This window comes from Pezoporus occidentalis, unplaced genomic scaffold (genome assembly GCF_034315485.1).
Source record: "Pezoporus occidentalis ecotype Australia unplaced genomic scaffold, CSIRO_AGI_Poc_V1 ctg52, whole genome shotgun sequence".
NCBI lineage: Eukaryota > Metazoa > Chordata > Aves > Psittaciformes > Psittacidae > Pezoporus > Pezoporus occidentalis.
The window spans coordinates 3,669,520-3,683,020 of record NW_026915858.1 but is presented as its reverse complement, the minus strand read 5'-3'; the positions used below and the strand labels follow the sequence as shown (position 1 = coordinate 3,683,020).

Genomic DNA, 13,501 nt, shown 5'->3' with positions numbered 1-13,501 from the left:
AAAGAAAGGACATTCTTTTCTGCTGAATCTACTGGTGTTTTCTTACTTGCATCTATTGGGCCACTGTTGACATACATCTAAGACCTTGCAGAGAGTATAGATGCCTGAACTAAGCTAGACACTGGGTAGCAAGGACACCACAAAAATTAGTACAGTAATACCTGAAAAATTACCAATCGTAACTCATACTGACAAGCAGACTACTTCCATACTGGCACAGGTATCTCTGCAGAAGATTACACTGTAAACTTCCCAAGAGAAGCAGCAAGCAAGTGAAACTGAAGTTATCCCAACAAAAGGCGCAACGTTGCTTTCCCAAATCATAGCATAAGGCAACCCATACCTCAAATCAACTCCTGGTTGGGCTACTGTGGCTGAAATCAAACTTGAAGAACCTTGCTGTGGCAGAATATTCTACTGATAAAACTTTGTTTTCACTAACATAATTTCTGCCAGAAAAACACAGACAATTATTTTTCAGTGTACTTTTCTTTCACACACACAGTTCCTCAAACTGTTATGTAAGTTGTAACTTCTCCCCCCCTTCCCTCCCCCTAAACTGTGATAAATCAACAGTTGATCTGCATATCCCACCTTTCCCTATATTAACAGAAAGAAATACCAGGACTAGATCTGAAGGAAGACATAGTTAATCCAGTACAATTTTACATGGGGCAGTGGGGGGGAAGTTATGACCGAAATCTTAAGTTCATAATTATTCCATGAGCTAGTTTTATAAGTTTCTTAACTTGCAGGAACATAATTGATAGTTTGCGGAAACCTAACAAACACAAGCACACATGCAAACTCCTCTCCCATCTCAGTGCATTTTCTGAGAATACTACTGACTAAACATTCCTGCATGGTCAGTAGCAAGGGTATAACAGGAAATTTCTCTTTTTTATCCCACTACACAACAGCATTCACCTTCCAGAGTTCTCTAGCTAACTTATGAGTTCAGTATTTAAACTTTAGGTTTGTGAAAGGAATCTTGGGGGAAAAAGAGCTAAATATAATCAATATGGCAAAAATCCAAAGCAGAGACGCAAGTTTTTCCTGTTCAACAAAGTTCTATTTGAAAACCTTTGCAAGGATTTTCCATCAGAAGATACCCACAGCAAACCAAGAATGCAAAAATTAAAAGTAATACAGATATTTAAAACAGAGAAATTAGCAGTTGAAGACAAGTTTAAGAGAAGATTTGTCAAATGCTGTATAACTATGAATAGTTTTAACATATTTTAGATGTGTGCTACACAGGAAGTAAAAGTGTTACTATAGTCCTCTAGGGAATAAGAGCATTATAAAAGCAGCTACTATTCAGCAAGGTTGCCTTTCAAAAGTTAAGGGACCTGAACCACTTGTTTCATACCTTTTATCCAATTTAACTACCCGGAATGATTCAGTTCCTTTGGCTACTCACTGCTGCACCTGTTTCCAAAACATCTTCAGCTGGCTTAGCCTGTGACTAATGGCAGCCATTTCCAGGGAGGGGCTATTTAAGGAAAGATCCTTGCTCTGATTCCACAAAACCCCTCAAATATTCAAGAACAAAAAGTAAAATTTTTGAAGTTGCATACATCACACAAGACTCTATTTGCTACTTTTCAAGTGTGCTGAAGCTACTCTGTAAAGCCCAGAGTTTTTTCTTAAAAGACTTCAAACCTCTTATGCTAAATCATTCTTTTTTAGCCTCTTTTCAAAAAGTAACATTTAGGATTACTAAAGTGAGAGAGAAAATGTCTATCCAAGTTTTATGTGGTAGTTTTCTGTACATCAACAATTCTACAGCTACTTTCCGCTTGCAATGCCCTTCTGTTCTCAAAAGTTCAACAAAAGGCATCCCAAGAGGTCTTCCACGCCCAAGACAATGCAGCATTCTGACAATGACTGTCAATACAGTATCAGCATCTCTGTCAAGTCAGCAGGTTACAGTATCAACTACATGTCAATGAAATTCTCATTCGTTATATTTTTATGAGCAACATTTTTTATCCCTAAGCCTTACAGAGAAATTCTGAAATGCACAGCTTAAAGAATAAACCTACTCTTCCAATACTACTGCATGACTAATCAGCTCATTGTAATATTTACTTTCACAGAAACATTGTGCACCACCACTGCTGGAAGCAGAACACCCAGCTGAAGAGTTCACACTGGCCCTTTCTAAGCGATTCATGTATGCCTACATACTTGGTCGAGTACTTAGCTGGAATGTCGTTTCAGTGGGCACAAAAGCTGTATTAAGAGAAACTGCCAGACAAAAGAAAAGATGTTGCTGTTCCTTTCAGACTAAGGAATTTTCATGTAAACACAGTGAAGCCCGAGCAAGTGCAGTAAAGGTATACAGCTACAGCAATAAGAAAAGTTCTGGAACTGTATCTGGGTATGTCTAGAATCAAGCACCTGAAGTTCACCATTTTCTTTCTCTTTTTTTATTTTTATTTTAAACATACATATTTTCAGGAGTATCATAAAAGATGATTTGCTTCCTCAAGATTTCAATTAAGTAACTACAATAAACACAACTAGAGAAACTTGATCAGGCCAGCTCAAGTATTTTTATTCCACATAATAGATGCAATGCTTGATATTTATTGTCAGACCATAATTAAGATTTTATTACACCATTTCAAATGTTCAGTTATGTGCTGTTGTACAAGTTATTCGAGTCAGACACTTGTAGGATTGTTCTCTATTTTAATGCAACATAGAGTAAGTATAATTTTCCTGAACTGAAATCAGTGCTACTGAAGAGATATAAATAAAAACATTCCACTCATTTAAAGCTGACCTATTAGCACTTGCGTTGCTATCCAGCTGCTACCGATGCCGTGTACATTAGCAGAGAAAAAAGTCTGTCACAGCAGGACATACATCTATCTCTATCATTGATACACTATTATTACGCTGCCACTGAAAGAGAATTTTTCTTGCAATATAGAACATAACGAAAGCAACTAATTCACTTTATTTGCCTCTAACAACCTGAATCACTCTACATTAGGAAGTGCACATACATACTCTCTATTATCCAGGAAAAGTCAATGCGCAAGAGATTTATTTTAATACAGTGAAATACGTTTAACTTATCAATCCACACGTTTTGACTAGCATCAGGCAAAGTCAACTGAAATCAGAATATTAGCTTAATACCCAAAGAAGGTTACCAACAAAGGAAAACTGAATTACCACAGATAGACACCTCACATGCATATTAATACTTTCTGGAGCTTAATATTGCATTATTCCAGGGAACACAGTCAAAATAGCAGCCTCAGCAGCCCAATTCCAAAATGGATAAAGAATGGTAGAATATATTTGCAGTGTGACTCTGTGCAGGCTCCAGCCCTTGTATCCAGCTGTCCATCATGAGATGACACCAACTTTTGTACTACTTGATTTTTAGGAGTGTAAAACCTGCACTAGTCCTCCTTAAGTAAAGGAATGAATCCAAGCTCTAATGTCTTTTACGTTGTCCAACAATGCAGAAAAATAGGCACAAAAATTCTCAAAGAAGACAAAGACACTGCACAGTTACCCACATGATGTTCTATGGATAAAGCATGTGGATTGTCATTGTAAAGTTCTGGAAGAGCACCTCAGAATAAATCTGCATTCACAAAATGGAAATGACAAAGTTGAATGATTGTCTCCATTTTTATCTCTGTTCCAGGCAGCAAGGTATTGGTACATATCATACTCTAATTTTTAAACTACAGTGCAGTCTTAATTATGCTGAAGTACTTCACCATCTCCCTTGATGCACATCTAGCATAACAATTTGCTAAAGAAATTAAAGTGAAAATTTATGAAGTTATTACTGTGTGTTAAAAAAAACTTTTATATTTATGGAAGCACAAAGATTAAGAATTACATATATTTTATTTCTAAGTTTAGTGATGTAATTTGAGGTAACATTCAATTAATATTACAGAAACATACATCTTTCAATATGTAGGGCAGCAAAGTAAGTTAAAAAGTGAAAATACATATTCCATTAGAAATTCCTGAATTCTGAAATGCTGGTATAAATAACATGTACTCATTTCCAAAATGTCTCAACACCAAGTTATTTCTCACAGAAAAAGAAGTTACATTAACCTAAGTGTCACGGCATTAACAAAAAGATTAAGCTAACACTCTTTTACTTAAACACTCATGCAGGATATTGAAAAGTCTATCTTTCGTCATTATAAATTAAAGCATTATTTGCAATCTAAAAAGAATGTATTTTCCATTTATCTTTAAGAAAACATGATGTGGACTATTTTAAATGTACAAATAAGATTTAGCATTTGCAACCTGCTGCTGAGAGGATAGCTGAAAATCTGAAGGAAGAATTCACAGTGGATCAGGTTGCCCTGCCAAAAACTGAAACACTTTTTTTTTTTTCAGATCAGAAGAGAATGTGAACAAACAAAAAATACTTCCTATTACATTATTTATTACCAGGTGAAAAGATACAATTTGTTCGGAATTTTGCTTAAGTCAAATCCCATTTCCTTGACCTTAAAAGGATGGTGTAAACAATTAAGAATAGCAAGTTTGAAGGGCATCTTAGAGGGAAAGGATCCCACACAAATGAGAGCCCCAGTTATTGGAAAGGAAGATAAACGTCATCCAAATTTCTGCATAAAGTTTATGACAATAAGCAGAAAACATCATATACACCTTAACTTTACCTTCTACAACTGGCATTAACTCCTGACTGTCACTGGCTCTCCACTAATCCACCCACAAATATGTGGGCCTGCTTAACATACAAAGAATCAAAAGTTTGACTTCTATTCCCTTTGAATTCCTTATCAAAGTAATAGTATTGTATCCAGCTGTTTTAATTTGGAATACACAAAGCACAATTGCTTAATTCTTCTTCCCACTGGTAAAAATACCTAATGTCAGAATGTATTAATTTAAGCATTAGTTACATAAAGATTGTCACCTTTACAGGATAGAAATCTAGAATTATTTTTTTTTTTTTCCTGCAGAAAACTGTAATACTGTTTTTCTACCCTGGGGGAAAACAGACGTTATTATTAATTGTATTCTTTCCAAGTATTGAATAAGAACTTGGAGGAGGTAGGGAAGCAAAGCTTATGTTGGCCTCCATAGAAAACATTTAAAACACTTTGGTTTTTGTGTCGAGTGCCATCTCTTATTTAAAACTTCATCTTTTGAACTTCAAATAAATGTTTATCACATCAAAAATTAAATTTTATTCTTCACCTTCAAGGAACAGCATCAATTCCACCTGATGTTTTCACTCAACACCTTCTAAAAAACATGGATTTCAAATCTGTAGAGAAGTACAGTGTTTTAGCTAGTAAGTGAGCCTAGAAAAACCTCTATGGCAATTTCAGGTGTAGACAGTTTACCGAATGTTTAGCCTAATGACTGCAAACTGCTAACTTGGCAGAGAGATGGGGAGGAACGTGTGTTCACAAGCAGTTTAAACCAATCTAAATAAGTTCTGTGCACTTGTGCTTTCCTCTCCTTCCTTCCTCTGCCCCAACAGTAGGGATCAGGCAGGTCAGAGACTGGGTGCAACTGTAGAGTGTATGTATCTGTTGTTAATTTCACTTTGATTCAGTCCACCCTGTGACCACACAAATGGACTGCTGGCAAACAACAGCAAGAATAAACAGCCATGAGTGAAAGAAGACAAGGCTGTATTCTTCCACGATCATAAAAGCTTAATTTGACAAACTACTTATGAAACCAAATCCTTTGCTATAGGTTGTTGTGGGACAAAGCAACAGATTGAACAATGAGAAGAACAGCAAACTCACTCTTCTGCCCAGGAACAGTGTCATTTACCAGTTAATCCAACCTGGATGATCTGCTCTGCAACACAGCCCTTTAGAAGTTTGCATTCACACTTAGCTTAAATGACAGCTGAGGAAGGCTGTCTCTGAATAGCATACTCCTTAAGGGGTCTACAAATGTCACCATCAAAGACTACGTAATTTAGGAGTTCTGGATGCTTAAAGGTGTTTTCTTTGGCATACTGACTACCCTCTTCACTCCAGAGCATGTATGGGCTCAAAGACAACAGGAGGGGAGAGCAAGTAACTCCAGGTTAACTACTAAAGATGACTACTGCTTTTGCTCACAGTAAGGAAAATGCCTTCTCATAATTTGGTACTACAATGTTTCTGATTAGCTCGTAAGAGAAATCTTCTTCATAGTGCTCCCCACAGGTTCAGCAAAACCCAAAATAGTACTCCACATTCAATTAATGAATGTACACTCACTCAAGAAGTCACTGTCACACAGCAGTCGAACATAATGCAGGCAGGTCACCTCAGTCCTAGTTTTCTGCAGGTAACTCAGCAACACCCTCCACCGCCCTTGCTCTGACACTCTCACAGCTGCTGCTCCAGAGCTTGCTTACAAACACTTCTTGCTAAACAGGTCATGACTGCTTCATGCAGTGCCTTCCAAGCCAAAACAAACAGAAAGAAAAAAAACACCACAACACAATAGTGGTCTATTGAATTTCCTCCCTGGTTCAAACAAATCTTCAGAAGGAGAATAGATGTCTTGTCAAGTACAGAATATCAAAGTGGTTTGCTGTGTTTTTCATACTTGAATTCCCTGAAATATCCTCTCATCTGGTCACCCCATGTTAGCAAAAAAAAAAAACAGGAAACAAACAAAACCCCTAACCACCCACAGTTACAATTTCCCATCAAAACCTTTTAGAAGAACTATTCTAACACTTATTAAATCACCAGCATTTAGCTTATGTATAGGGCTACAGAATTTTCCTTAGTTCCTTGGAGGCCTCTTGAAATCTTCTAGAACTCTTTAAAAATCCTTTCCATGCGCACACAAATATTCAGCGAGTGGAAGTAAGCAGAGTAACTGGACAATGCTGGAAGTGCTACATAGAAAAGGCAGAAAAGAAGTATTTGCTACTGAAGCATGTCAGCTAAAAAGCAAGCAGCAATACATACAAGCCCTGACATACCAACACTTCTCAACTGTGACCTGAATCATATTTAAGGCAAAATCTGTTCAAGAACTGTGTTTATTCAGATTTGTACATTTCTGTAAAAAAAAGCTGAAGTGCCTATTATAGTAAGTAGAGCTGCAGAGAACCTACTACTTTGTTTCATGGCAAGTTAACTGCTTTCAAGTACAAACTGATAAATAATCTAGCATTTGGATGGCTCTAGCATTAGGATACCACGAGTATTTAAGCTCTAGACTTTTCCTATAAAATGTTACCTTTTTCAAGTAAGGAAATCTCAGATTCCCTTTATTTTTATCCTTCAGCCTATTATAAAAGCCTATGTTTGTAAGAAAAATGTGTGTATCTCTAGGATTTAAACAACATTTTGAAAACACCATGTAACAACAAATCATTCACAGTATCATTTCTACCTTTCTCAGTTAGCCTTTCTTTTTTCTCAGTTTACATGACCAGCAAAGCATTCAGATAAAGTATTTGACAGTGACTGTGAACTTTCATACCTCAAAACCATTGTATTTTGTTTTGAAAGACTTCTCAGCTACAATGCAAAATTCCTTTGCAAACACAGGCGCACAATGCGTACCACAGCATGCTTCTGCACTATATGCACACAATACAAAGCAAACTGAATAACCATCTCAAAGTGTTCTAGCAAATATACACATATTCATTATTCTGTCTACTAACATTTTTCTTAGACAGTGTCCTGACACAGTAGTCGTACTGTGGTGAGACTTCATCCAAAAATCCTTCACTAACTTCGAAGATAACAATACAGGCAACTAAACTTTTCTAATGCTCAGTTTATTACATCTACTCAGTCCAACACAGCCTTTTTTGCAATAAATGGTCTAATTAACTTTGAGTCCATATCAACACACTGAACTACTTAACAGTCACCTACTGAACATGCAGATTTAAGTTCAAGACTTCCATGTTGCTTAGCCACTTGGTAAAATACACTAAGATGGGCATTTAAGAAGTGCAACTAACCAATTTCAAACTAACATAGATTATTCCAATATGACTTGTAATCTCTTGGTGCAAGTGGTGTTTGCTTTCTTTTCTACATAATCACGCAAGCATGAGGAAGTCAATAACTGCCTCTGATCACTTGTTCAAACTGAAACATCAGGACAGAATCCAAGAAAATAATTTTTCATAATACAAAAATAAATTACAGGGAAAAACCACCTCTTGAGACTTACTTGTTCTGCTACCAGCAATGAAACTATGCTAATGGTACTATTCCTTTATAATTGTCCATTTCTGCTGTAATCCAAACAGTTAACCAGAGAGCGAAAGGTCACTACATTCCACGACTGGTTTCCAGCCTGCCTAAGAGCAACAGGACTTTCAGCTGACTTGTGCTCAAAGTTGGAAATCAGTGACTGAAAAGTTTACTGCCATACTGGCAGAGAATATAAGAAACAGACTGATGGGCTTAAAACGAAAGCAGTTACAGAATCAGTGTGCACCAGTGATGTCTGCAGATAGCTAGAGAGGTCACTGGGAAAGACTAATGAAACCAAAATTCAGGATGAAGTAAAACCAAAAAGAAAAGTCCATCATAAACTGTATACACGGCTTCCTTCATTGTTAGTGTGGCGGCTTTGAGCAAGCACTTGGGAATATCCAGGGCTACCACACAGAGGTTATCTATGACCATTAAATATTTCATATTTTACAGACTTAAGACATTTAACATGCAAGTAGCATCAAAACACGTAAACGATCATTTCAGATCACTTAATTCACATTGCATTGCTCTAGCTTCTGGGACATCCACTCTTTTTTGTCTCCAGCCAGCAGAGAACTTTTAACTACAGTGGACATTATTACCCTCATTCACATATTTAAATATCAAGTGATATTTAAATGTTGCGATACATATTAAAAATCTCAGGAGCATTTACAACAGTTTAAATCACTGGTGAAACTGAGCTTACGTTTGTTTCTTTCTTTAGAAGCAGCAACTCTGCTTTCCTGTAGTTTATTTCCTGACTTTGGAAAAAAAAATAGAAACAAACTATAATAATGGTTTTATATATATTGCTGCCTACTTAATAGGTTGTAATCTGATGGCACACAATTAGTTTTTAAATTCTTCCTGCTTCTGAAGCATACTTAATGCAAAAAGGTCTTATGCAGAAAGTGCCCAAGTTGAACAAAAAAAGCTTCACTACAACATACAAACTGTCCTAGCCATTACCTATACACCTGTATTATCAGAGGAAATTAACAAAGGAAAAAGCCCAATTTAGTAGAACGTAACAGTAACAAGCACAATTATGTCAAGGCGTGAATACTTCTTGTCAGGCATATTTCAAAACTGCCTTCAAGTGGCTTTTGCAGTCCATGGGAGGACTACTTCATAGTCTAAAGTTACTAGTTTATACAAAGGACTTTATTTACCTGGATTAAGTTGGGTTACTGCAGGGAGGACAACTACAACAACAGCTCTGGAGGTAGTAATTTCTCAGCAGGCAACCCACCTCTCTTGTCTCAGAGGGTTCCAAAATGCAAGAGCATGAGTGACTTACAGCCTTCTCTCAATACGACTTGGTGCTCTTCCTAAATGTACCTCACTGTGTTTTACAAAGAATGAGAAACATTCCCTCTGTACTACACAGATGGGAAAAATGAGTCAGTAAAGCTAAACAAGTTACTCAAGCTTACCCAAAGAGACAAAGATACTGACAAGGAACCCAGTGCTCTATGCACCAGAATACACAACCCTCTGCACCTCAGAGAATGACCAAGGCATAGATCAAAACAGAGGCCTCAATCGTGCAGTCAGCAGCAAGTCTGTAGTCAGCAGACTCAAAGTAAGATTAGGCCTTAAAGCATTAAATCCTTTACATGCTGAAATGTCCTTGAGGCATATTCCTCCAATAACTTATAAAATAAATGCACGTAAGCATACAGTCGTATTTAAGCAGTATATTGATTAGTACGGTTAATGTTACCTTGTGGTGATATGAACAGACACCCAGCTGTTCTTTTAAGCACTCTCCCTTACCACTTCTTATTGAACCATCTTGTATCCTTTTAAGCTTAGAAAATAAATTAGAAATTTAAGACAGACAAAGCACAGTATTACTCCTAAAATCTTAAAAATCAGTCTTGGTTAGACTGTTGAATCTTAGAAATTTCTGTTGAGCTACAATTCTGTTAAAAAGTTTCACTGTAATAACTAAAGCTTTGACGCAATGACTTACAGATTAACCTCACTTAGCATTAAAGGGCACATTAAATAAAGGTACTGGGAGTTATCTCAAGCATATGCAAGTTTAACACAACACACACACACAAACTGCAAAAACTGCAGACTTAAACGTAGCATTTGAACACCCTGGCAGAATTAGTCCAGGTTTACAAAATAAATAAAAATGCAACAATAGCACAAACCTTACGAAAGAATAAATAAGCTGGGAGCTGTTCCCTAAATATGGCTCTCTTAACAGGTTTCTGTGTTTGCTCCTTTAAATTTAAGCATTTGCTATACCTTCAGTTCAGCCCAAAGAGGGGCTCTATCACTATTTCACAGAACACTCTGCATCCCATTTGTGATCCAATATCCTCATCCTCCCAACTGCCTATCTACATATTTATATGGCTCTATAAGTACAGTATCTGAACCCAATCTCTATGGTAACTTCAAGATTTGTTTACATGGAAAAAGAATATTAGAAATGTACGTAAATTTAGCTGTCATTTAAATAAATGTTTTTCCTTCTGGGGGAAAAAAAGCTCCTTATGCTGCCTCCTATTTCTCTTTGCTTCCATCTTCTGCATCCCCACCCGGCAATGAGCCACATTTGGAAAGCTCCTTATCATACTACTTCAACAACCTGTTGTTGTAAATTCATAACTAGTTTACTTTTAATGAGAAAGACGGGCAGTAACTTAGATCTTAACACTTGTTAAAGAAAGATCATAGAGAAGGGAATTTAAAACCTGATTTTTTTAAAGATACTGTCATTAAGTCACCAGAGTAAAAAACAAAAACATGCCAGACCTTTAACAGCTATACCAAAAGACTTAGTTTGCTGCTCAGCAACTCAGATCAATCTAGAAATTAAAACAGCCTGTATCATTTCCAGCACTGAATATAATACTAGGTACACATTTTACATAACACTCATTCACAGATATTAGGCACCACTCTGATAGTGCAAGACCCTCTATACAGACTGCTCTTTTTACTAATAACAAAGAGATGATGTATTACACATTTGTAATAGTTCTTTTTTTAATAAGATTTACAGGTTTTTTTGAAATGAGATTTACTGCTGCCCAGCAGGATCAGGAGCTGAATTACAAGGGGGTCATGATAATATAACTGGCAGTTTGAGCAAGACATGTCAACAAAATGATAAAACCTAACAAACCCAGTTGTTAAAAACTACTTTTTGGTACACAGATATCTGCTATGCACAGAAGAGATCATTCTGTTCCACTGATACAATCCTTTTTTTTACAAAACTTGCACAATATATTGGAAAATAAATAGTCTAGAAAGGTTTAAGATAAGAAAAATGAGCACCAATGAAGTATGTGAATTCTACACAGCACTGAAAAGAAAACTGGAACCTGTTTGAAAATCTTTCTGGACCTTACAGCAATCATTCCACTGCAAAGAATCTCTTACATGCACCCTCCCTGATCATATCGAGATTATTCATTCAACAAAACTCCTACTAAAGAACAGAAAGCAAGTAAATCTACCAGTTACCCTCTATTAAGTAAACACGGTTGTATAGCAAGCATTCCGCCTTCCTTGCCCCCTGCAACGGTACTTTCTCAAGCTGGGTGACTGTCCTCTGCTCCTCCATGAAGCAAGCTCAGCCCAGGCAGCCATGTCCTTATTCTCCTACAAACAATGTTTCTGAAGGAGAACAACCCCCGCTCAGCGAACTTAGGAGTTTCTCTCGGCATAACGCGATGAAGCAAAGCCTGCCCCACCGGCAGCAAACGAGCTAAGGCACCAAATGCAGCAGTGGGGACGAAGCAGCCCGCAGTCTGGATCTGCAGCAGAGCCTCGCCTCGCACCGGGGTCGGGACAGATGGACTGACAGATAGGACAGCATTTGATGGTGCAACCCTCCCTTCTTTCCCCTCCCAGCCACACAAGCGACTGTTTTACCTTCATGATGAGCTCAGGCTGCTGTAAAAACCTCGACAGGAGCTGAGCGGCAGAGGCTGGACCTGGAATTTAAAACAAAGCGCTAAGGCACCGCACCAGCCGCTCGCACCGGGGGGGGGGGGGGGGGGGCGACGGGAGGGGAGGCAGTGATCGGGGTGGGGGCTCCGGGCTCCTCCCGAAACTCCCCTTTTCCTTCCCCGGATGCCCCCTTTCTCCCCAGTTAACCCCCTCCCCTCCTTCCTCGGCCACTGCTTCCCCTCCGGCTCCCACACACCGCGGCTTCCCCTACACTCGCAGCCATTGACGCCATTTCTGTCAGAGGAGGAGAAACTTGCCACAACAACAACCCACCCCCAGCCACCCCGGCCGCCGCGGGGGGAGGGCGCGGTGGCAAGACGCATCCCCGGCTGCCTCCCCGGGGCGCTGCGGCCCCTCCCCAGGCACCCAGCGGCAGGAGGGGACCGGCGGCGGAGAGGAAGAAAAGGAAGAAAAGAAGGGAGCGGGGACGGGGAAGGAGGGGGGCGGGGAGAAAGGGGCCCGACCTGCTCGGCGGGGACACGGAACGTGTGTGTGTGGAGGAGGGGGCTCCGTCCCCTCCCGGCGGAGACTGCTGAAGAAGCCGCCGGCCCCTCCCGCACGCAGGCGGCAGCCGATCCCCCTCCCCCCCGCCCCGCCGCTGGGTGTTTGCGGGGGGAGAAGGAGGATCGGCGAGTCCCGCCGCAGTCTCCCTACGAGGAGAAAAACAACCGTCCCCCTCCCCCCCGCGCGTACGCCCCGCCGCCGCCGCCTGGCCCCGAGTCCCTCCGCCCCAGAGCTCCGCGCCACCTCCCCACCCTCCGCCGGTGGGGCTGGGGGCTCCTTCCCCGGCTCCGCGCCGTTACCTTTGTTCCGCGGCGCCTGCCCGCCCGCTACTCCCCCGACCCGGGGCCGGGGGGAGAGAAGGGAACGGGGCGAAGCTTTCTCTCAGCTCCGGGCCCCCTCGGCCCCTGGCTCAACGCTCCAGCAGCGGCTCTGCTCGCGGCGGCTCCGCGCGGCGGGGCTGATCCGTCCTGCGCGGACCCGACGGTGGCGGCGGTGACTGCTCGGCTCTGAGCCTCTCGGTCCCCCTCCCCCTCCCACACCGACTGACTGACGGGCTGACGGGCCGAGGCACGCCCCTCTTCCCGCCTCCTGCATTGGGCCCCGGCGCACAGAGCCCACCCCTCCCTCATCCCCATTGGCCCCCGCGTCGGAAATACTGACATCATTCTTCTCCACCGCGGTGGAAATCGAGGCCCGGTGCCGCGGGGGCTCATGGGTCACGCAGTTCCCGCTCAGTGCCTCGCACCGGACAGAGGTGGCTCCGCGCTATGGATGGACTACACCTCCCA

The 13,501-nt window shown here is 40.6% G+C and overlaps 1 protein-coding gene across 1 annotated transcript in view; it reads right to left on the bottom strand.

Annotated features, from left to right (window-relative positions):
* Window positions 1-13,307, bottom strand: part of ARID4B (AT-rich interaction domain 4B) — an 87,338-nt gene extending 74,031 nt beyond the window's left edge. Inside the window, 5 exon segments of the mRNA XM_062637426.1 lie at window positions 12,132-12,193; window positions 13,013-13,059; window positions 13,061-13,119; window positions 13,121-13,267; window positions 13,269-13,307. Coding sequence (XP_062493410.1) covers window positions 12,132-12,193; window positions 13,013-13,059; window positions 13,061-13,119; window positions 13,121-13,267; window positions 13,269-13,307 — 354 coding nt within the window.
* Window positions 13,308-13,501: the final 194 nt, after the last annotated feature.